Consider the following 22939-nt stretch of genomic DNA (forward strand, 5'->3'; position numbering starts at 1 on the left):
CTCCCTGCACAGTGAAGGTGTCCCCCTCCCCTCTAGTCATGCCCCCCCCGCCCCTTCTCCAGATAAAGCAGGGTGAGGACAGGACAGGGCGAGCTTGCTGGCCACAGCTGCTGTTTCAACTTCCTGATTTTTTTTTTTAAAAAGGTAAGGTACTTAGAATGCGGTCAGCATACTTAAAGGGGCAATGCACATCTCTCTCCTTCCCCCCGCCCCCACACAGGGGGTGTGTCTCTGTCTCTCCTCCCTCCATTTGTGCTGCCTTCTAGAGTGTGAGGTGATATTAACAATGTGTTAACCCTTGAGGGCTCAGCTGAATGCTAGTTCATCATTTAGCAGCAGGGCATTCTCTGGGAAATATCTCACCCTCTAACTTCACCACTTCAACCAAGGTTCACCATCATTGCTGTGTACAGTATTAAATTGTTTAAAACTTGTGTGCGTGTACACGTACACACAGTTTTTTGTCTGGTGAGAAAAATTTCCCTGAAACCTAACCCCCCCCTCCCATTTACATTAATTCTTATGGGGAAACTGGATTAGCTTAAAGTCGCATTTTTCAGGAACATAACTACAATGTTAAGTGAGGAGTTACTGTACAGGTATCTGATAGACAGTACCTGACCTAGGATCCACTGAAGTCAGTGGAAAGAATGCTCAGACACAATGACATTTCAAAGAGCATTGGACTATGTCCATAATAAACAAACATTTAAATTTCTATAAAGCTAAAAGAAAGAAGGCAAGTTGCATTTGCTGGCAATAGTGGAGAAGAGTTACAGAAAAAAATTGCTGTTAAATTAGTATCTAATTATCGTCTATCCTAAATCAATTAGGCAGCATAAACAAGGTCATTAAAGATCTGAGAAGTGTAAGCCAACTGGGAATATAGATATGTTCTTGTCTTCAGAACCTGTTTTAACTGCTCATGTTATAAAAGTTAGCAATTTTTTAAAAAATCGCCATTTTTCTTACAATCTTCCTTTTATTAAAGTGATCATTACACACACACACCCCATCTCAAATTCCACAGTTGTTTTCTGTCAGGTCTATTTTATTTCTAATTAGGGTTGTCGATTAATAGCAGTTAACTCAGGCGATTAATTTCAATTGGTATTCTGTTTACAGTGCAATAAAACTGCGATTAATTTTTTTGAGTTAAATATTTTGTATGTTTTTCTACATTCATGTATATTGTATTTGGTGTTGTACTTGAAATGATGCTTGTTAAAAAAGAAAGTGTTAATTAAATTTGTGACTGAACTCCTTGGGGAGAATTGTATGTCCCCTGCTCTGTTTCTGCCATATATTTCGTGTTATAGCATTCTCGAATGATGACCCCAGCCCATGTTGTTCATTTTAAGAACACTTTCACTGCAGATTTGACAAAAACACAAAGAAGGTACCAATGTGGGATTTCTAAAGATAGCTACAGCACTCAACCCAAGATTTAAGAATCTGAAGTTCCTTCCAAAAATCTGAGGGAGACGAGGTGCGGAGCATGCTTTCAGAAGTCTTAAAAGAGCAACACTCTGATGCAGAAACTACAGAACCCGAACCACCAAAAAGAAAATCAGCCTTCTGCTGGTGGCATCTGACTCAGATAATGAAAATGAACATGCGTCGGTCCACGCTGCTTTGGATTGTTAATGAGCAGAACCCATCATCTGCATGGACACGTGTCCCTGGTATGGTGGTTGAAGCATGAAGGGACATATGAATCTTTAGCGCATCTGGCACATAAATACCTTGCAACACCAGCTACAACAGTGCCATGTGAATGCCTGTTCTCACTTTCTGGTGACATTGTGAACAAGAAATGGACAGCATTATCTCCCGCAAATGTAAACAAATTTGTTTGAGTGATTGACTGAACAAGAAGGCCTGAGTGCACTTTTAGTCTAAAATTTTTAGATTGTTTTATTTTTGAATGCAGTTTTTTGGTACATAATTCTAGATTTGTAAGTTCAACTTTTGTGATAAAGAGATTCACTTAATACAAGTATTATAGTGCAATTGAAAAATACTATTTCTTTGGTTTTTTTACAGTGCAATTACTTGCAATCAAAAATATAAAGCGAGCACTGTTATTGAAAGCAATATTTGAAAATGTAGAAAACATCCAAAAATATTTAAATAACTAGTATTCTAATATTGTTTAATCGTGCAATTTTTTTTAATCACTTGACAGCCGAACTTCTAAGATAAATCAGACTTTCTGAAAATGAAATACGGTAAGGTTTAAGGTGACCGGAAAGATAATATTTTAGAGATGAGATGTCAGCAAAATGTTTTCACTCATAGAATTCTTTTTCCAGTCCTTCTTTGTTCATTTATAACCCCAGAGATTTAACACATGAATCATCATACTGTACACATGAAACTTGTATGTACTGTGGCATCCCTTCCAGACTGCCAGAAAAAAGTTTAATAAAAAGAGTGGATCAGTTCCCCACAGCTCTCCCAGATTACAGTACAAAGCAAGTTTATTTTACACAGGGCCATCTGTGCAAAAACATACAGTTTTCACAATAAAAACACAAAGTGTAAGGCATGATCAGTCAATAAGAAAAGTTGACAATTCAGCGTTTTGCCCTCTGGCTTTTCAAATGCTGAACAAATAAAAGTGTATGGTTCACAAGCATCCAGCTAATATTGTAGATCTATTATAGCACTTTTGCACTTATAGAGCAAACCAGAGCTCTGGCACTTTTATAAAGTTTTAAAATCTTTCAATAAAAAAAGAAATTAAGTTGACTGTCTTGATGTCTGCATAAGAGCTACACTCACAAACTTCCCATTTATATGAGAAATATATACCTGTGTGTGTAAGAAATAATAATCTGCTGTTGATCCTAGATACTAGTACACCTACATTCAATCCTATGCCTTAAACCACAAGGTACAGAGGGGAAAAGAGGATAAGATCCCCTTTCATCCTTCAAGAAACATTCAGATTTTAGACAGTGATGATCTGATTTATAAATTGATGGACAGATTCAAGGGCTGTGTCCAAATACTCAGAAGTAACCATGCCCCCTTGGATGTTTTATAGCATTTATTTTTAAATGTCTACTGTAAATATGAAAAAAGACGTTATAAAAATTTTAGAAAGTTATTAAATTTTAGACTAGCCATATTAATATATTAATAGCCTATATTAATTATAGGCTGCCTGACACTTCCGGGGCAGGGTGGGAGGGATGAGCAGACAGTGGGAAGGGGTTGGAATTTTCAGCCCAAACCATTCAACTATTTCTGAGATAACAACTAGGGAAAGATACACGGTTTATCCCACGTAAAGATATTCTTGAGACCTTTTCACTGAGCCTCTTTAGAGCTGCCATGCTTTGAAGCAGGGATTTGAAATTTGGCAAAGGGTGGCCTCTATCAGGGATGCATATTGAAAATCTGCCCAAATTTGGCCAAGTTATAGGCCTTTGAAAATTGCTGTTTATATGCTCAGTTCTGCCCAATAGATTTTACCAGCTAAGTTCTCCAAAGACTGTCTGCCCTGAACATGCTCCAGACTAGGCCTGAACAGGATTTTCCCTGCAGGTATAGCTCTCTGGTACCATGGACAATCTAGGTTAGGATCCAGGCACCTGAATTAACAACAGGGAGACAGTCTCTCCTGCGCTCTTAATACCGCCTGGAGCAGGAAACTGCCTGATTCAAATGCAAAGGGGGACAAGTGCCACAGTGTATGTGGGGTGAGGTTGTGTGTGTGGGGGGGGGGGTCAGAAAATGGGATGGCAGTGGGGGAGCATATTGGAAGAAGAAGTTTAGTGATGATGATTGGGAACCACACACAAACGTTGTGCATGCTTGTACACACCTGCTATAGGCAGGGCTTGTACTACCTACATTTGCCACTCATAAAATATGGCAGAAGTGCAATATGCTTTAAAAACCAAGTAGACTTAACTTCTCCAATTCCTGGGCATTTCACTTAGTGCCTTATTCCTGTAGCTTTGTAGGAGACCAGTGTCAAATTCTTTGGACTAAATAGCCCAAATTGTCAACACAGTGCAAGGTAATGCACACTGCAGCAACTCAGACTACCCAGGCACCATGATAATTAGTATTATTTTAAAGCACTTACTCTTGTGACACACATTTCTAAGGGAACAGAAGCAGCAGCCACAGGGAACTTAGAACTTTCATAAGTTATCCTTGTCGTTACTGACTGCACCATTTTTACAAAATTACTCTCAGCATCATGTCAAGCCATAAAAGTATGATTCATCCACTGAACCAAGTATAAATTCCTTTTGTTTAGTACTTGCTTTCCATTCACAAAATATTCACATCTTCAGATTTTGATAAAGTGTGGACTTTAACTGAAAAAGTAACATGCTACAAGCCTCTTGCTGTTTTAAAGGTCTGATTCCTAATAGGCTCAGCCAATTAAAGAACGCTTGCAATGTACATCATAGTTAAAACACAAATTTATAATTTAGACTAGTCTAGATAATCTAGACTGATAGGAGATGCTGGGGATTGTTCCCTTGTTAAAAACAAATTTTGCAAGTCGTTCAAGTTTCCTATTAAAATCATGCTGTTTTTTCAAATCAAACAAATACAACAGCAACTGATGAAACGTGAAACTGTTTGAACTGATGGAACATATGGTTTAAGCCACTTAAAAAAAAGTCTCTCACTTTTAGTACTGAGCAAGTGAACCTAGGATTTGGTTCCCTCCACCCCCAACTTTTTAGCAAAGCGTACAGGAGAGACCTTGATACAGAATATCGTTTGACATATCACAGGTGTAGTTTTTTTGCTTGATGTACTACCTTATGTTCATAATAAACAAAACTCTTAAGCAAGCTCTTTGTTTCTATTTCAATCCTCTGTTCTTGTTTGTATGAAGTACTAAATGAAGAGTTTTGGCACATCTAGACAGCTGGATCCATTTGGACACCTAAAGAGTTCCTTCTGCTCTGCAAGGGATGATATTCAGAAAAGGCTGCCATTTCTAAATATCACTGAACTATAATGAGAAGTAGACATTCTAGTGATGCTTGTGAATAGTGCAACATTTAGGGTTTAGTGCCAGATGACTAATAAGGTCGAATTCTGCCATCCTTCCTTGCAGGGCCAACTCTACAGTTTTTGCTGCCCCAAGCAGTGAAAAAAAAAAAACAAAAAAACCACTGCCACTGCGGATGGCAAAAGGGAGAAGCCACGGCCGATTTGCCACTGCGGCCAAATTGCTGCCACCACCAGGACAGAGAAGCTGCCGCCAAAACACTGCCGCCCCTTTCTAACTGCCGCCCACTGGTGCCTGGAGCCAGTCCTGCTTCCTTGGGCAACTGGACTCTATTAGGAGCTTGACACAGAACAACTATGTGATCCAACTCATTGTAATCAATGGAATGATAGCCACTGGATTTCATCTGAAGCTGGATTCGCCCTATGTTTTCATCATTAGATCAATCAACTTTTAGAAATAAAGGTAAGATTTATTAAACATAATTACACCATTATTTGTCATTCTAGGTTTAAGGCAAAAATTATACTGCATTCGTTACTTCATTGTTGTTTAACAAGGTTTTGGATACACCAAACAATTTAGTCACAGTAATTAACCAGCAGAAAATATGAACTGATCCATAGCAGTAATCTAAATCATTGTATTCATTTGAATAAGAGGGAGCAAAGCTAGCAGTCCCTTGCAAAAAGCCATTGTAATCAAAGGTTGCATATAAAGTAGTCAAGAGTAACTTAATTTTAAAAGGGCATTAACTTGTAACAGCATGAGATTTTAATCATCCCAGAAAGGTAAAGTTTAGCAAATACAACTTCTCATTTACAGACAATGAGGTAACTATATTCATAGTTATAATTCCGAGTACCCAAAAATGACTTTTCAGTGCAGTTCTACAGAAGGTAGATACCTGGATATAGCAGTAGAGCATTTTCTAATTACTGTATTTGACATGTGCACTGCACATGGCCTTGGCACCGTAAACCATAACGGCAATTTGTTGTTTTCAAGTACTGAAAACACTGCTATAAATTTTAAAGGTCTCATGCAAGTACACTATGCATCAGATCTGTGCATACTTAATATTTTTCAAGCCTAACAACCTATTTTCATGCTATTTCCCCACTCTAACAATACATTCAGATAAGTATAAAAAAAGCCTAATTAGAGCTTGTCCGAAAATGTCCATCATTTCTCTGTGCCATCTACCCACACACAGAAAAAGCACCATTGTCTCCACTCCTGCTGAACTGCCATGATACATCATGAGAGACCTAGGGCTTGTCTACACTACCCGCCAGATTTTGGCAGGCAGCGATTGATCCACCAGGGATCAATTTATCGCGTCTAGTCTAGACACAATAAATCAACCCCCGAGCGCTCCCATCGACTCCTGTATTCCAGCGCTGTGAGAGGTGCAGGCAGAGTCAACAGGGGAGTGGCAGCAGTCGACTTACTGTGGTGAAGACACCACAGTAAGTCAATCTAAGTATGTTGACTTCAGCTATGTTATTCATGTAGCTGAAGTTGCTTAACTTAGATCTACCCCCGCCCAGTGTAGACCAGGGCTAAGACTCCTATAAAGCACAGCAGTGGCATTTCCAAACCTTTGGTTTTCAGCCCAAAGTTTTTTGGTTTACGGGAGTTTGTTTTATCAGTAAGTTGAAATTTTTTGCCAAAAAGCAGGCACTTCTCAGAAGATTTTCTTTAGTTGAAATCTTATGTTTTCTATCGAGAAAAAAAAACCCAAAACAAAAACACACAACCAGTTTCATTGGAGAATTTTTTAGCCTGCCTTATCCCTAATCTCTTTATGTACTATATTTTGGAGTTTAGAGTGGTTACCAACTCTAAGTAAATCCCATCTACTCTCCTTTCTTGACCCTTGAAAACTTCCCCCATAATGGCCTTTAACTGCTCATCCTACTCATATTTCAACCCGATATTAAAAAAGTCACTATGTATTGTCATTACCCTTCTTTAAAATACAGCCACATATTTAAGCATTCATGTCACTCACACACACACACAGTATATAGTGGACTCTCAAACTCAAATCCAGTTTTGTTAAATGTCTATTCCCACAAACCTGTCACTTTCAGATGGTACTGGATGGCTGCAGCTCTCTCCACACCAACATAATCACAGAGGGCCAATGCACACTAAAAAGTGTTTAGCGCTGTCGAGAGAGAGTTTGTGGCCAGAGTGTAACCTGTATGGATTTTATATCGCCCTAGACTAGCTGGGGTGAATCTTGCCCTGTGGTTGTAAGTGGCACTATTCTCACACTAGTTCTGAGCTAATCAGCATGAGAGAAAGTCTATTTTGTTTGCACTCTGAAAGCTGCCGTTTCTAAAAAAATTCAGACCAATAGTTTCCCACCGCAGTTTTCATCTGTACAGATTAGACTAGCTGACTGTACTGTACCAATCAGCTTCTGCTGAAGATACAGGTTTGTAAGATACCTTAGATTGTAAACTTTTCAGGGCAGGGACCATCTCTGCACTATATATTTGGATAGTGCCTTGCGCAGGGAAGCTGGGGCCTCTAGTCACTACTACAATTCAAATAAAATAGTAATAGTGAGGCCTTACTTACTTGGCATTTAAATCTCATTGATAAGGCATCTGAGTTTTCAGGAAACGCATTAGAAATATTGTATCTCATCCTAAAGGTGAAATTGTGCCTGTGTACATAATTATTTCTAGGTTAAGTAAAGTGCTGCATGAGACCAAGGGGTTCAGTTACTCACTAGTCACCCATTTGATACCAGAAGATGTACCCGCATTTAAATACCTAGCAGAAGGGATTCACTCAGGACACATTTTATACAAAATATAAATCCAACCATAGGAGTTACTCTTGGGGACAAAATTCTGCTGCTGAAATCATAAATCTTTCAGTGAAGATAATGACAACCCTATGTCTATATCAAATGATCGAATTCAGTCCTTAGGGTCAGATATTGCCCTCAGTCTCCACACACCTCACTGTCCTAGATAAACCACCAGTCCATGTGTAGAAGCCTTGTTTCTCTCTCCCTGCCACATAGCAGCCTTTCCCCAAGGCTAAGAGGAACCAGCTAGAAACTACAGCCAGTAGGAGCGGCTGCCAAAGCAGGTACTTCAGACACTGAGGACTTTCTACAGTTTTGACAGGACTTTCCCTTCCATGTGCTGATTGCTTCAACACTCTCCCGTCTCTCTGTCTTCACCTCAGCTTCACACTGCCCTGTCCTCCTCACTCCGAGTTTTTGCTTTCTGTTTAGCGGATGCTCTCATAACTATGCCCACTCCCAAAAAATCATAACACTTGCTGTCATCATATTCTCTCTGATTGTGTGTTCTATCCCTTCCGCCACACTATATTGGTCTTGCCTAGACAGACTGTAAACTCATCAAGGCAGGGACCGTCTGCTACTCTGTGTTTGGACAGTTTCTAGCACAGCGGGGCCCTGATCTAGGTTTGTCCTTAGGCAATTCCATAACAAACACAATTAATAATCCAAGGGAATGTTTTACTTGGATGCTTATTCTATCCCATGTAATAAAATATAAATTGTTTAAAAGCCATTTCAAAAAGTAGACTCCATTACTGATGAAGAAAAATATTGATACACAGTTAAAGCTCTTTTACTTTTAATGATGCTAATGGACTGCGTGATCAAGTTTTACTAATGCAAACTTGCAAAAATGCTACTATTTACAAGTTCTCTTCTGATTTGCTGAAACAGCATTTTTAACGTGAACACCTTTGAAAAGGTACAAATACTGCATATGCTTTGCCCACCAGAATAAGTTACAAATACAAAAGTGAAAATCAGAAGGTAAAACAGGCAAATGGCATACTGATAGCTTTTCTAGTTAGACAGTCTTCAACATGTTCCTTTTAACAGATTTTAAAAGTGCCTTGACTAACCCAGTGAAGATTCATTTTACATCACATTTCCACTTTATAGGAGCCTTGCCTATGTCAATAACTTGTTCTTACTCATACAGGCCTTCTGATTAGCTTCATTAATATTTGCCTGAGTAAGAACTGAGGATTGTTGGGTTTTTTTTTTTAAAGTACCAGTAGAAGGCCTTTCTAGTTTGTCCTCTTCAAAACTACTCAGTGCAATGACATTGCTGTACACGTCAAATGCCAAGTGAAAGCTAAGCTACTTTTAAAGATATTCATAATTATTTTTATTACACTCACCTGTTGTCGAATTTCTTCTTCCATTTTTACTGGGGAACCCAACTCGGCAACTTGTTTAACACCTTCACTGGCATATCCTCCATATTCCCAAAGAACATAGTTCTTGGAGTGAGAACCACCAATGATTGCCGACCAATGATTAGCTCGTCCTTTAAATAATAAAAAGAAAATTGGTTAAAAGGGAATAGGCACACTGGCTTTCAGACTGCCAACAGCCACAATATTGCAGAAGACAGGCACTGCTACCACTCCCTGGGCCGGAGCATATTATGCCCTCTCCTATTATAGTGAAATTCTGCTTAAAGCATCCAATCCTGCCAAGTGCTGAGCATCTCTCATGAGGCTAACTGAATGTTTTCAATCCCCATGAAACCCACAGTCCAGGTCTCCTTAATGAGGGGAAAAAAAAACTATTTCACTATAACAGGATACTTGAAAACTCCCAAATATTTAATTTATTTAACAATAAAATATAGAAGTGGAGAAGCAGTCAGTGTTCCAGCTGGATAGGCACACATCCCCATGCTGGCCAATTGGTACAAGTCTTTACTTACAAAATTGCTTACAGGTGCATCTATATTTAACAAGTGAAAATGTTAAAGAAAGTAAAACAAAAACAAATTTATTCAAAATATATTATCCTTGACTTGAGCTTCTTTATGTAGCATAACAGGAGCCATCTCAAGCAGCCCTCTTGTGGCCCAACACGGTCCTGAGGTGTGCTGCCCTCCACTCCCCCTCCTGGCTCTTGTAAGAACTCTCTCCCAAGCCAGAATACTTTAAGATTCCCCACTTTGTGGGGTTATGTTTATTAAGTCTCTTATGAGAAAAGAAACTTTCCCTTCACTCCTCAACTCCTGTGCTTGTTCCCCTTGACTCGGAGGTCCCCCAGCCCTCGTTCTGGGACCATGCGATACTTTGAACAGATTTCCTCTCCTTGGGTCAGGAGCTCCATGGCCTTACGTCTAACTCATATAGGCTCTCTCTGCTTGAATCAGGAGTCCCACATGCATCATTCTGGGGTCTACACTACTAATTAAGGCCAGCTGCAGCACTCACTCAGCTTTCAACCCTGCTCCCCCTCCACCAGGGCTGAAAGTGACTAGCAAGCAGGCTAACAGTATCAGCCCTCTTCCCCTTTGCCTCTCAGGAAGCTTCTCTTATCTCCAGGCCTCCTATGGCTACAATTCATTTTCCCCACCTGTGTAGGAAGGCCAAATGAATCACAGGTGGAGCTTGACCTCTTGCCCCTTAAAGGGCCAGTCATCTTGTGACAGAGCTTAAGCTCCCTCTTAATTTTAACTTTGGAACTTTCATGTAAGTATTTATTAGAATGATCCATGGAGAACTCTTGTTAAATCCTTTGTGTAGTCACTTAAGACAAGAATTGTTTTCTTAACAGAGATGGTTTTCTAGTAAAGATAGATCAGATTTGCATTTGGGTTAGTGCTTTATGATAGGAGGTTGCTTAATAAGGGTAGATTCTTGTGTATGTTTCATTTGATTATTGCTACTTGCACAGCCCCTATTTTGATCTCTCATGTGAAAACTGCTTAAGGAACCCCAGTTCCCCCAGATATACAATGTCATCCATCCTGCCCAGGCACAAAATCTGTTATTTCTTCCTCAAACCACCTCTGAAGTCTTCCTACAGAAAATAACTTGCCTTTCTCAGCAGGGGATGGTTCGTTGGGGCAGAGGTTCTAGCAGGCAATCAGGAGACGGGGGAAGAGGGGGTTGGATAGGGAGTGGGGTCCCAGGAGGGGGCGGTCAGGGGACAGGGTGGGGGTTGGATGGGGTGAGGGTTCTGAGGGGGGCAGTCAGGGGGCAGGAAATGGGAGGGGGCGGATGGGGGCAGGGGCCAGGCTGTTTGGGGAGGCACAGCCTTCCCTACATGGCCCTCCATATCATTTTGCAACCCTGATGTGTCCTTCAGGCCAAAAAGTTTGTCCACCCCTGCTCTACTGCATGAGCTAAAAGCCTACTGGTGGGCTAAAAGCCTAGTGGTTTTGGTGCCACGAGATGGAACATAACATCACACCCAGGAGGTATGTGGGTTACACTTGCATGTGCACTGTCTGCATACATAAACACACTCATATGGTTATGAAGCATCTATGTGTATAACAAGACTGCTGCTTACTGAGCCCCCTGGTGAAGTGGTACCTCTGCTGGCTCCCCACCTATTTTCCCCTCTCTTCAGGCCCTTTCTCTGGTTAACAGTATCCCTGCCTAGGGCTAGTTTAATACCAAAACTGGTTTACTACAGCCTAGAGTCCCAAACTAAAATCCATTAAACAACAACACAAAGAGAAAGTCCATACTTACCTCTGACATTTTCTCTCACCTCCAAAGCTCTTCTTCTATCACTTATTAGGGACACACATCCAACCCAAAACACAGTCAGGGTTTCTTCTTCACAGAGCTCACTGGGCTTTACCCTCCAAGCTTCCCAGTGCCATAGTCCTGCAAGGGCTTTTTTTATTTTTCTTTTGTTCCTACAATATCTCCCTCTCCCATTTACTACAACTCCCTACACCTCCTCCATTTGTTGCAGCCACCATCTGTTCTTTTTAGGGAATTGCCTGATTCTCCTCAGGTGGGGCTCATTCTATAATCAGGGTTGGCTGAGTCCCAGGTTCTCCAGCCTCAGGGCAAGCCACTTTGTTACAGAAAGATACAAATATAATACAATTAAATCTAGAGACTGCACCCTCCAACTGTAGACTCCTGGTCACGTTTCTTCTGAAATCACAGTGAAAATGTGGATAAATATATATGAGAATGGCAAAATTAAAGTGGGAGTTAGACACTCAAGTGTAGGGTAAATAGATAATAGAATTTGCCTCTGAAAACTGAAGCTAAAGAAGAATATCTTGTTAAAGATATCCAGTTGAGGGAAGCAGAGAGAAAAAGGAAGTGTCCTTTGAATGTTTCATAGGAAGTAATTACACTAGATAACAACTTGGAAGCATTTACTTCTGATCACTAGGGTCATCTTATAAGCGGGCTGCAAATTTTTTCATGTGAAATCATGATCAAGAGGAGCACTTTTATGGCACTCTCACACTTGTTCTCTCTGTGCTTCTGCACATTTGCATTGTTCAGATCGAACCAGTGTTTCAAACCAGTTTCATCAAAGGGTTCTCTATGTTTACAGAGCCATAAGAATGGGGCAAAGAAGCAAATGTAAATGCACCTGTATTTATCCAGCTTGTTTGTTTTAATTTCTTATAGCTCTAGAGGATCATGGAAGTCCTCTAGAGTCAGGAGTGAAGGACAAGGTGATTTCAGGGGTTCTGTCCCAATTTTTTATCTTTATGAGGGGAGAAAGAGGGAAAATGTAAGACATGGGACAAAAATGATAGTGAAGAATCATAGAATCATAGAATATCAGGGTTGGAAGGGATCTCAGGAGGTCATCTAGTCCAACCCCCTGCTCAAAGCAGGACCAATGCCCAATTAAATCATCCCAGCCAGGGCTTTGTCAAGCCTGACCTTAAAAACTTCTAAGGAAGGAGATTCTGCCACCTCCCTAGGTAACGCATTCCAGTGTTTCACCACCCTTCTAGTGAAAAAGTTTTTCCTAATATACAACCTAAATCTCCCCCACTGCAACTTGAGACCATTACTCCTCATTCTGTCATCTGCTACCACTGAGAACAGTCTAGAGCCATCCTCTTTGGACCCCCTTTCAGGTAGTTAAAAGCAGCTATCAAATCCCCCCTCATTCTTCTCTTCCACAGACTAAACATCCCCAGTTCCCTCAGCCTCTCCTCATAACTCGTGTGTTCCAGTCCCCTAAACATTTTTGTTGCCCTCCGCTGGACTCTTTCCAATTTTTCCACATCCTTCTTGTAGTGTGGGGCCCAAAACTGGACACAGTACTCCAGATGAGGCCTCACCAGTGTCGAATAGAGGGGAACGATCACGTCCCTCGATCTGCTGGCAATGCCCCTACTTATACATCCCAAAATGCCATTGGCTTTCTTGGCAACAAAGGCACACTGTTGACTCATATCCAGCTTCTCGTCCACTGTAACCCCTAGGTCCTTTTCTGCGGAACTGCTGCCGAGCCATTCGGTCCCTAGTCTGTAGTGGTGCATTGGATTCCTCCGTCCTAAGTGCAGGACTCTGTACTTGTCCTTGTTGAACCTCATCAGATTTCTTTTGGCCCAATCCTCCAATTTGTCTAGGTCCCTCTGTATCCTATCCCTACTCTCCAGCGTATCTACCTCTCCTCCCAGTTTAGTGTCATCTGCAAACTTGCTGAGGGTGCAATCCACACCATCCTCCAGATCATTAATGAAGATATTGAACAAAACCAGCCCCAGGACCGACCCTTGGGGCACTCCACTTGATACCAGCTGCCAACTAGACATGGAGCCATTGATCACTGCCCGTTGAGCCCGACAATCTAGCCAGCTTTCTATCCACCTTATAGTCCATTCATCCAGCCCATACTTCTTTAACTTGCTGGCAAGAATACTGTGGGAGATTGTGTCAAAAGCTTTGCTAAAGTCAAGGAACAACATGTCCACTGCTTTCCCTTCATCCACAGAGCCAGTTATCTCATCATAGAAGGCAATTAGATTAGTCAAGGATGACTTGCCCTTGGTGAATCCATGCTGACTGTTCCTGATCACTTTCCTCTCCTCTAAGTGCTTCAGAATTGATTCCTGGAGGACCTGCTCCATGATTTTTCCAGGGACTGAGGTGAGGCTGACTGGCCTGTAGTTCCCAGGATCCTCCTTCTTCTCTTTTTTAAAGATGGGCACTACATTAGCCTTTTTCCAGTCATCCGGGACTACCCCCACTTGCCATGAGTTTTCAAAGATAATGGCCAATGGCTCTGCAATCACATCTGCCAACTCCTTTAGCACTCTCGGATGCAACGCATCTGGCCCCATGGACTTGTGCACGTCCGGCTTTTCTAAATAGTCCCGAACCACTTCTTTGTCCACAGAGGGCTGGTCACCTCCTCCCCATGCTGTGCTGCCCAGTGCAGTAGTCTGGGAGCTGACCTTGTTCGTGAAGACAGAGGCAAAGAAAGCATTGAGTACATTAGCTTTTTCCACATCCTCTGTCACTAGGTTGCCTCCCTCATTCAGTAAGGGCCCACACTTTCCTTGACCTTCTTCTTGTTGCTAACATACCTGAAGAAACCCTTCTTGTTACTCTTAACATCTCTTGCTAGCTGCAACTCCAGGTGAGATTTGGCCTTCCTGATTTCACTCCTGCATGCCCGAGCAATATTTTTATACTCATCCCTGGTCATTTGTCCAATCTTCCACTTCTTGTAAGCTTCTTTTTTGTATTTAAGATCAGCAAGGATTTCACTGTTAAGCCAAGCTGGTCGCCTGCCATATTTACTATTCTTTCTACACACCAGAATGGTTTGTCCCTGTAACCTCAATATGGATTCTTTAAAATACAGCCAGCTCTCCTGGACTCCTTTCCCCCTCATGTTATTCTCCCAGGGGATCTTGCCCATCAGATCCCTGAGGGAGTCAAAGAGGGGGCAAAGGGACTAGATTAGTGGGTTAGAGAGTTCCAAGACACTAGAAATTATAATGAAATCACTAGTCAAGGGTGTGAAGATAGGGGATATAAACCCTCTGAATTGGCGGAGTAAATTTTAAAAAGTTCTGGAGACATAGAAAGAGGTAGAAAGCTATGAGGAGATCTATTAATTGAATGCAAACACAAAGATCAAGTGGAGAAACTATTAGAGGTTAAAATGCTAGGAAAACTGAAAGTAAGCTGCCAACTGCTTAAGTATCTGATGGAGACAAGAGGAGTTTATAAATGGGGTGCCAATCGAAATGACAGAAGATGAAGTAAAGCATAGGGGATGATAAGCCGCTCATTAGCAAGAGAGAGCAGGGGAAAGAAAGCCATCAAACAGCTGTGCTTGTTGCATTTGAAAGAGAAATTCTTCCAGATAGGGTAACAATAGGATACCACATTTTTTAAACCAAACCATATATTCCAGCCTTGGTGAGGTGCTACAGATGTCAAATGTTTGGACATGTGGCAAATATATGTAAAGGGAAAATTAGATGCAGTAAATCTGGAGGGGAGCACTCCTATGACAATTTTGTGGAAGGAAGCAACTGTGGTTCAAGAAAGCATAGTGCAGCATACGGTGGTTCTATGGCAGCAAAGCAATCAAGAGAGATACAAAAATTACAAATAGCATAGCATGTGTGCAAGCTAATAAGATGCATCTAAGACCAAACGGGGAAGAGGAAAGGAAACTCAGTAAGGAGAAAGAGATAAACACAATAGAATAAATCAAAGGATATGAGTGATACAGGGGAAAATAGGAGAAGACATATTATGTGTAGACAAAGAGAGGTTTATAGCTTTTATGACTGAGGTAATAAACTGCACATCACAGACAGGGAAAAAGAGAAAATGAAAATTATAGTTAAAGCAGCAGAAAAGTACCTATGTGTTAGTAATTTATCAGTAGAGTGACTCCTTGCTTTTTTAAGAGAAGGAAATAGTAAAAGATAAATAAAATGGTACTATTTATTGTTGTAATGCACATAGCCTAATAGCACATGGACAGGAACTAAATAAAAATATCCTCGATAAGGCTAATAAACCTGATAATATTTGCATACGAGAAACAGGTTTAATAGAAAAACTAGATTTCAGAATCCTAGGATATAGCATCTATAGGCAAGATGGAGAAATATGAACTGGGAGTGAGGAAAAACCTTTCTTTATAGTTAAGAAAAACGTAAATGTATCTTGAAATTGAGGTGAAGAAACTAAATGTAAAGTAAAACGCTATTGAGATTCCAACTCAAAATAAATTTTCATCTTTGAGAACATGGACTGAAAGGAAGACACTGGATCCGATTGCTGTACGGGGAGAAGAATTTGTGCAGGCTGAACTCCAATCAAAAAGAAGAAATGCTAATATATATGCCAAAATCGCATAGGGCATGGTGGAGAGAGGCTACAACTGGGACACACAGCAGTGCCGTGTGAAAGTTAAGGAGCTCAGGCAAGCCTACCAAAAGACAAAGGAGGCAAACGGTCACTCCGGGTCAGAGCCCTATACATGCCACTTCTATGATCAGTTGCATAGCATTCTGGGGGGGGGGGGACCCTACCACTACTACACCACTGTCCATGGACACCTGCAAAGGGGGAGTCTCACGCAACAGGGAGGAGCATTTTGTGGATGAGGAAGAGGAGGAGGAGGAGAATGTGCAGCAGGCAAGCGGTGAATCCGTTCTCCCCAGCATCCAGGACCTTTTCATCCCCAACCCTGAAGCCGGAGAAGGCACCTCTGGTGAGTGCACATTTGTAACTACAGTACAGGGTTTAAAAGCAATAGTGTTTAATGTTTGATTTGCCCTGAAGAATTGGGATGCATTCACGGCCAGTACAGCTACTGGAAAAGTCTGTTAACTTGTCTGGGGATGGAGCAGGAATCCTCCAGGGACATGTCCATGAAGCTCTCCTGGAGGTACTCTGAAAGCCTTTGCAGAAGGTTTCCGGGGAGGGCTGCCTTATTTCATCCTCCACAGTAGGACACTTTACCATGCCAAGCCAGTAGCAAGTAGTCTGGAATCATTGCAGCACAAAGCATGGCAGCGAATGGTCCTGGGTTTTGGTCACATTCAAGCAACATACGGTCTTTATCTTTCTGTGTTAGCCTCAGAAGAGTGATATCATTCATGGTCACCTGGTTGAGATAGGGGAATTTTTGTAAGGGAACAGTAAAAGGACCCCATTCATGCTGGGTTGTTTGTGTTTGGCTAAAAGGGATCATCCCGGAGAATAGCCATGCGGTGGGGCAGAAGGAGGTGTGTGCTGCATGTCCACCCAAAAACCGCAGCCCCTCCTTTTAAATGTGAAACCCAACCAGCATTACTTGCTATGGGAAAGGAGGGCACTGCAGTTTGAAACCATTCCCACAGGTTATGAAGGCGGAAGAAGCCAACCCTGCATACCAAAAGGCTTACCATGGCTGCCTGGAAACCAAATTCTGTTGCCCAACCATGTGTGATGTGTCACCATACTGGCAGGCGCGCAATATAAAAGGCAAAATGTGACCTTGTACCTAAAGCACATGTGCTGTCTCCTGTGAATTGCTTGATTCACTGTGAAAGAGCCTCCCTTTTGTTCTCAGAAATATATCTTAAATTTTATTCTCCCTTTTTATCTCCCCCAAGATGCAAATGTTTCTATGCTCCCCCTATCATCTCCGTCCCTGAGGTTATCGTGGCTTAGAAGGCGAAAAACACCACACTCACAATGACATGTTTTCTGAGCTCATGCAGTCCTCCTGCACTGATAGGGCACAGCTGAATGCATGGAGGCATTCAGTGGCAGAGGCCAGGAAAGCATTAAGTAAGCGCGAAGAGCAGAGGCTAGAGGCGATGCTGAGGCTAATGGGGGGAGCAAATGGACATGATGAAGCATCTGTTGGAGCTGCAGGAAAGCCAACAAGAGCACAGACCCCCACTGCATCCACTGTATAACCGCCTGCCCTCCTCCACAAGTTCCCCTCACCCAGACGCCAAAGAATGCGGGGGGGGGGGGGGGGCGAGGGGAGGCTCCAGGCACCCAGCCACTCCATTCCAGAGGATGGCCCAAGCAACAGAAGGCTGTCATTCAAACAGTTTTGATTTGTAGTGTGGCTACAATATGCAATGTGGCCTTGTCCTTCCCTCCTCCCGTACCCCACCCCACCCAGGCTACCTTGTCAGTGATCTCACTTTTTTTTTAAATGAATAAAGAAAGAATGCATGGTTTCAAAACTATATTTACTTTGCCAGCTGTGATCGAAGGGGGGAGGGTGGTTGGTTTACAGGGAATTAAAATCAACAAAGGGGCGGGTTTGCAGCAAGAAGAAACACACACAGCTGTCACACCATGTCAAGGTTCCTCCCCCACTCTGAACTCTAGGGTACAGATGTGGGGACCTGCACCAAAACCTCCTAAGCTTACTTTTATCAGCTTAGGTTAAAACTTCCCCAAGGTACAAATTAATTTTACCCTTTGCCCTTGGAATTTCCACTGCCACCACCAAACTTTAACTGGGTTTACTGGGAAACGTAGTTTGGACACGTCTTTCCCCCCCACAAAATCCTCCCAACCCTTGCACCCCACTTCCTAGGGAAGGCTTGGTAAAAATCCTCACCAATTTGCATAGGTGACCACAGACCCAAACCCTTGGATCTTAGAACAATGAAAAAGCATTCAGTTTTCTTACAAGAAGACTTTTGATAGAAGTAAAGGAATCACCCCTGTAAAATCAGGATGGTAGATACCTTACAGGGTAATTAGATTCAAAACATAGAGAATCCCTCTAGGTAAAACCTTAAGTTACAAAAAAGACACACAGACAGGGATAGCCATTCTATTCAGCACAGTTCTTTTCTCAGCTATTTAAAGAAATCATAATCTAACACATACCTAGCTAGATTACTTACTAAAAGTTCTAAGACTCCATTCCTGTTCTGTCCCTGGCAAAAGCAGCATACAGACAGACACAGACCCTTTGTTTCTCTCCCTCCTCCCAGCTTTTGAAAGTATCTTGTCTCCTCATTGGTCATTTTGGTCAGGTGCCAGCGAGGTTACCTTTAGCTTCTTAACCTTTTACAGGTGAGAGGATTTTTCCTCTGGCCAGGAAGGATTTTAAAGGGGTTTACCCTTCCCTTTATATTTATGACACACCGTCGCCTGGCCAGTCATGAAACTGGTGTTCAAAGCCTCTCTGATGAGCAGCACGCCTAGCTGTGCTCTTCTAATCGCCCAGGTGTCTGGCTGCTCAAAATTGGCTGCCAGGCAATTTTCCTCAACCTCCCACCCTGCCATAAACATCTCCCCCTTACTCTCACAGATATTATGGAGCACACAGCAAGCAGCAATTACAATGGGAATGTTGGTTGCGCTGAGGTCTAACCTAGTCAGCAAACAGCGCCAGCGAGCTTTTAAACATCCAAAGGCACATTCTACCACCATTCTGCACTTGCTCAGCCTCCTCCTTGAACTGCTCCTTACTACCGTCCAGGCTACCTGTGTACAGCTTCATGAGCCATGGGATCAAGGGGTAGGCTGTGTCCCCAAGGATAACTTTTGGCATTTCAACATCACCAACGGTAATTTTCTGGTCTGGGAAGTAAGTCCCTTCTTGCAACTGCTCGAACAGCCTGGAGTTCCTGAAGATGCGAGTGTCATGCATCTTTCCCGACCATCCCACATTGATGTCGGTGAAACGTCCCTTGTGATCCACCAGTGCTTGCAGCACCATTGAGAAGTACCCCTTGCAGTTTACGTACTGGTTGGCAAGGTGGTCTGGTGCCAAGATAGGGATATGTGTTCTGTCTATAGCCCCACCACAGTTAGGGAACCCCATTGCAGCAAAGCCATCCAGTATGACCTGCATATTTCCCAGAGTCACTACCCTTGATAGCAGAATGTCAGTGATTGCATTGGCTACTTGGATCATAGCTGTCCCCACAGTAGACTTGCCCACTCCAAATTGATTCCCGACTGACTGGTAACAGTCAGGTATTGCAAGCTTCCCCAGGGCTATCGCCACTCGCTTCTCAACTGCCAGGGCAGCTCTCATCTTGGTATTCCTGCGCTTCAGGGTGGGGGAAAGCAACACAAAGTTCAAAGAAAGTGGCCTTACGCATGCAAAAGTTTTGCAGCCACTGTGAATCATCCCATACCTGCAACACTATGCGGTCCCACTAGTCTGTGCTTGTTTGCTGGGCCCAGAATCAGCATTCCACTGTATCAACCAGCCCCACTGCCACCATGATGTCCCAATTGCCAGAGCCCGTGTTTCAGGAATGTCTGCATCCATCTCCTCATCACAATCGGCCTCGTGCTGGCGTCTCTTAGGTCGGTTCTGCACATACTCTAGGATAATGCGTGACGTTTTTACAATGCTCACAACAGCAGCGGTGAGCTGAGCAGGCTCCATGCTTGCCATGGTATGGCGTCTGCATGGGTAACCTGGGAAAAAAGGCATGAAACAATTGTCTCCCATTGCTTTCACAGAGGGAGGGGAAGGGGGAGGGGTGACTGACGATATGTACCCAAAACCACCCTTGACAAAGTTTTTGTCCCATTAGGCATTGGGAACTTAACTCAGAACTCCAATGAGCAGCGGAGACTGCGGGAACTGTGGGATAGCTACCCACAGTGCACTGCTCCGTAAGTCGATGCTAGCCACGGTATTGAGGACACACTTTGCCAACTTAATGCGCTTAGTGGGGACATACACAATGGACTGTATAAAATCGATTTCTAAAAATCGACTTTGATAAAATCAACCTAATTTCATAGTGTAGACATACCCTTAGTAGTAGTATAACTAAGGGAACCATGATGGCAGCAAAGTTATCTTAGGTATAACTATCTGGTCACCCTAAAGGTAGAACACAAGTACCATGGTGGAATGAGGAGCGTAACAAAAGCAATTAAGGAAAGGAACAAAACATATAAGAAAGTAAACAATACAATGAATAGTGAGGACTTAATGAAATATAAAATAAACAAGGCAATTGCACAAAGGACTATTAAAAAAGCAAAGAAAGGAAGCTGGAGAAAGTATTATGGGAAAATAAAGATCCTAAAACATCACAGGTATATAAGCAGATTAGGACAATGAATGGAATACAAGGTAAGAGTAATTGTACACCAGGGCTCATTGTAACAGGGTGAGGGATATAAAGCTCTTATGAAGAAAAACAGAGAACCCCTAGCAGAAATATTCCACAACGTTAATAATGGTGAAAATCAGAGAATAGAAATCCACATGAGGAAAACATTTTTTGAAGAATCATGAGAACTGGAAGAGGTGGGATGAAGATAAGGCTATGATATTAGTTATTAAATGAACACTTCTATGTGGGGGAACTTCAAAAAGCTGTAGCTAAGGGAAAAGACTCTGCACCAGGTAAGGATAACATATGTAACAAAATGCTAAAACACCTGGGTGAAGGGAATCTGAAAAGACTGCTAATGCTGATGGGGAAAAAGTGAGCTACCAATGCAGTGGAAACATGTGGTTGTAGTCCCAGTGTAGAAACCAGGTTAGCTGCAAGCAAGACCTGATGTATACAGGCCAATTGCTCTTTCTTCATGTATGAGTAAAGCCATGCAAAGAATGATGACTGAAAGATTAACAACATAACTAGAGAGAAATAGACTTAAAGACAATGTGCAGAGTGAGCTCAGGAGGGGGAGGAGTATAGCTGATCATATAGTAAGAGTGAAGATGGAAGCACAAAAATGTAGGAGAAATAAAGAATATATACGTTTCCTAGATATTGAAAAATCATAAGGTATGTTGTAGAGAGAAAGCTTATTGCATAAAATAGCATCCATGGGCATGAAAGGAAGAATATAGAGGTGGATAAAGGATTTCTTAAATAAAAGAACTCTGCGGGTCAGAATAGGGAAAGCCTAACCTAGCATATATACAATTGTAAATGACACTCCACAGGAGAGTGTCACCAGTCCTATCTTATTAAGCATAATGATAAATGATCTCCTAAAAAGGATGAGTGCAGGAATAGGCATATCCAAGTTCGCAGATGATTGTGGCATATGGGCTCAAAACAGAAACCAGGGAATAGCTGAGAAGCAAATCAATGAAGCATTTAGGAAAAGCATGGACTGGGAAAACCTGGGGCTTTACATTTTCAATTCTCATAACTAAAGGAATGATATTCACTAATAGGAAAATTAAAAAATATTGTAAACTATATATGGACAGCAAATAGGTATAGTTAAAAGCTACACATTCCTCAGTGTGATAGCAAGCTAACATGGAAGAATCACATGGAAAATATTGTACATAAATGTAAAGGTAAATTCAATATACTTAAAAGGATTTCCAGAGTCACCTAGGGCACTGATATGAAAGCAGGGGTAATGCTTTATAGAGCATTAATAACACCAGTCACTGAGTACTGATGCCAAATGTTTACTTGAGCATCAAAAACAAACCTAAGGATGCTAGACTCAGCCAAGCCCAGGCATTACGCGTTGCACATGATGCCTCCCTTACAACCTCTTTCTGAATAATGCGGAGAGGTGCTGATGACATGCCTGTAGCATTAAGAACAAAATTATTAGCCTTTAATTTTGGACAAAAATCAACAGGGAAGATAGAAACATTAAACAAATATATGAAGAATACTGGGAATTCAGTGGAAAACATGGGGGGAAAAACCCCAAATACCTATGTTAATAGGATTAAAGTATGGAGAAAGGCATGAAGACAAAAGAAATACCTATAAGAAATTAGCATATATAACCATGGGAACGCACATCATAGGTGGAAAATCATGCCCCGCCACCATGATATAAATGTGGAACTGTATAATGAAATTAAAAGGGGGAAAGGAGAGTGAAATGTGTTAAATACAGCAAATCAATATCTATGTGATAAAATGGGGAAATATTACCAAATATTTATGGATGAGTCTAAAGATAAGAAAACCAGAAGAGTGGGGACAGCATTCTGTGTCCCAACACATGGAATAAAGAAATCCATTCGATTATCAAATTTCGAAACTGTTTGATGGCCGAGCTAGCAGTGCTAACGTTGACATTATACTGGATGTGCAACCTACCTCCATTGTCATCTTGTCAGATTCCCTGCTGGCAATCAAAAATGGGAATTCAGATAGCAGAAATGATATAATTAATTAAATATTGTTACTAGCAATTGGCGCAGATGGGAGTAAACATTGAAAT

General features: G+C 41.8%; 1 protein-coding gene across 1 annotated transcript in view; it reads right to left on the reverse strand.

Annotated features, from left to right (window-relative positions):
* Positions 1–22939, reverse strand: part of SPON1 (spondin 1) — a 316619-nt gene that overhangs the window by 188273 nt on the left and 105407 nt on the right. The window contains exon 6 of the mRNA XM_073347696.1: positions 9191–9339. Within this exon, the coding sequence (XP_073203797.1) occupies positions 9191–9339 (149 nt within the window). The remainder of the gene's footprint in view (positions 1–9190; positions 9340–22939) is intronic.

The sequence above is a fragment of the Lepidochelys kempii genome, chromosome 6 (genome assembly GCF_965140285.1).
Source record: "Lepidochelys kempii isolate rLepKem1 chromosome 6, rLepKem1.hap1, whole genome shotgun sequence".
Lineage (NCBI taxonomy): Eukaryota > Metazoa > Chordata > Testudines > Cheloniidae > Lepidochelys > Lepidochelys kempii.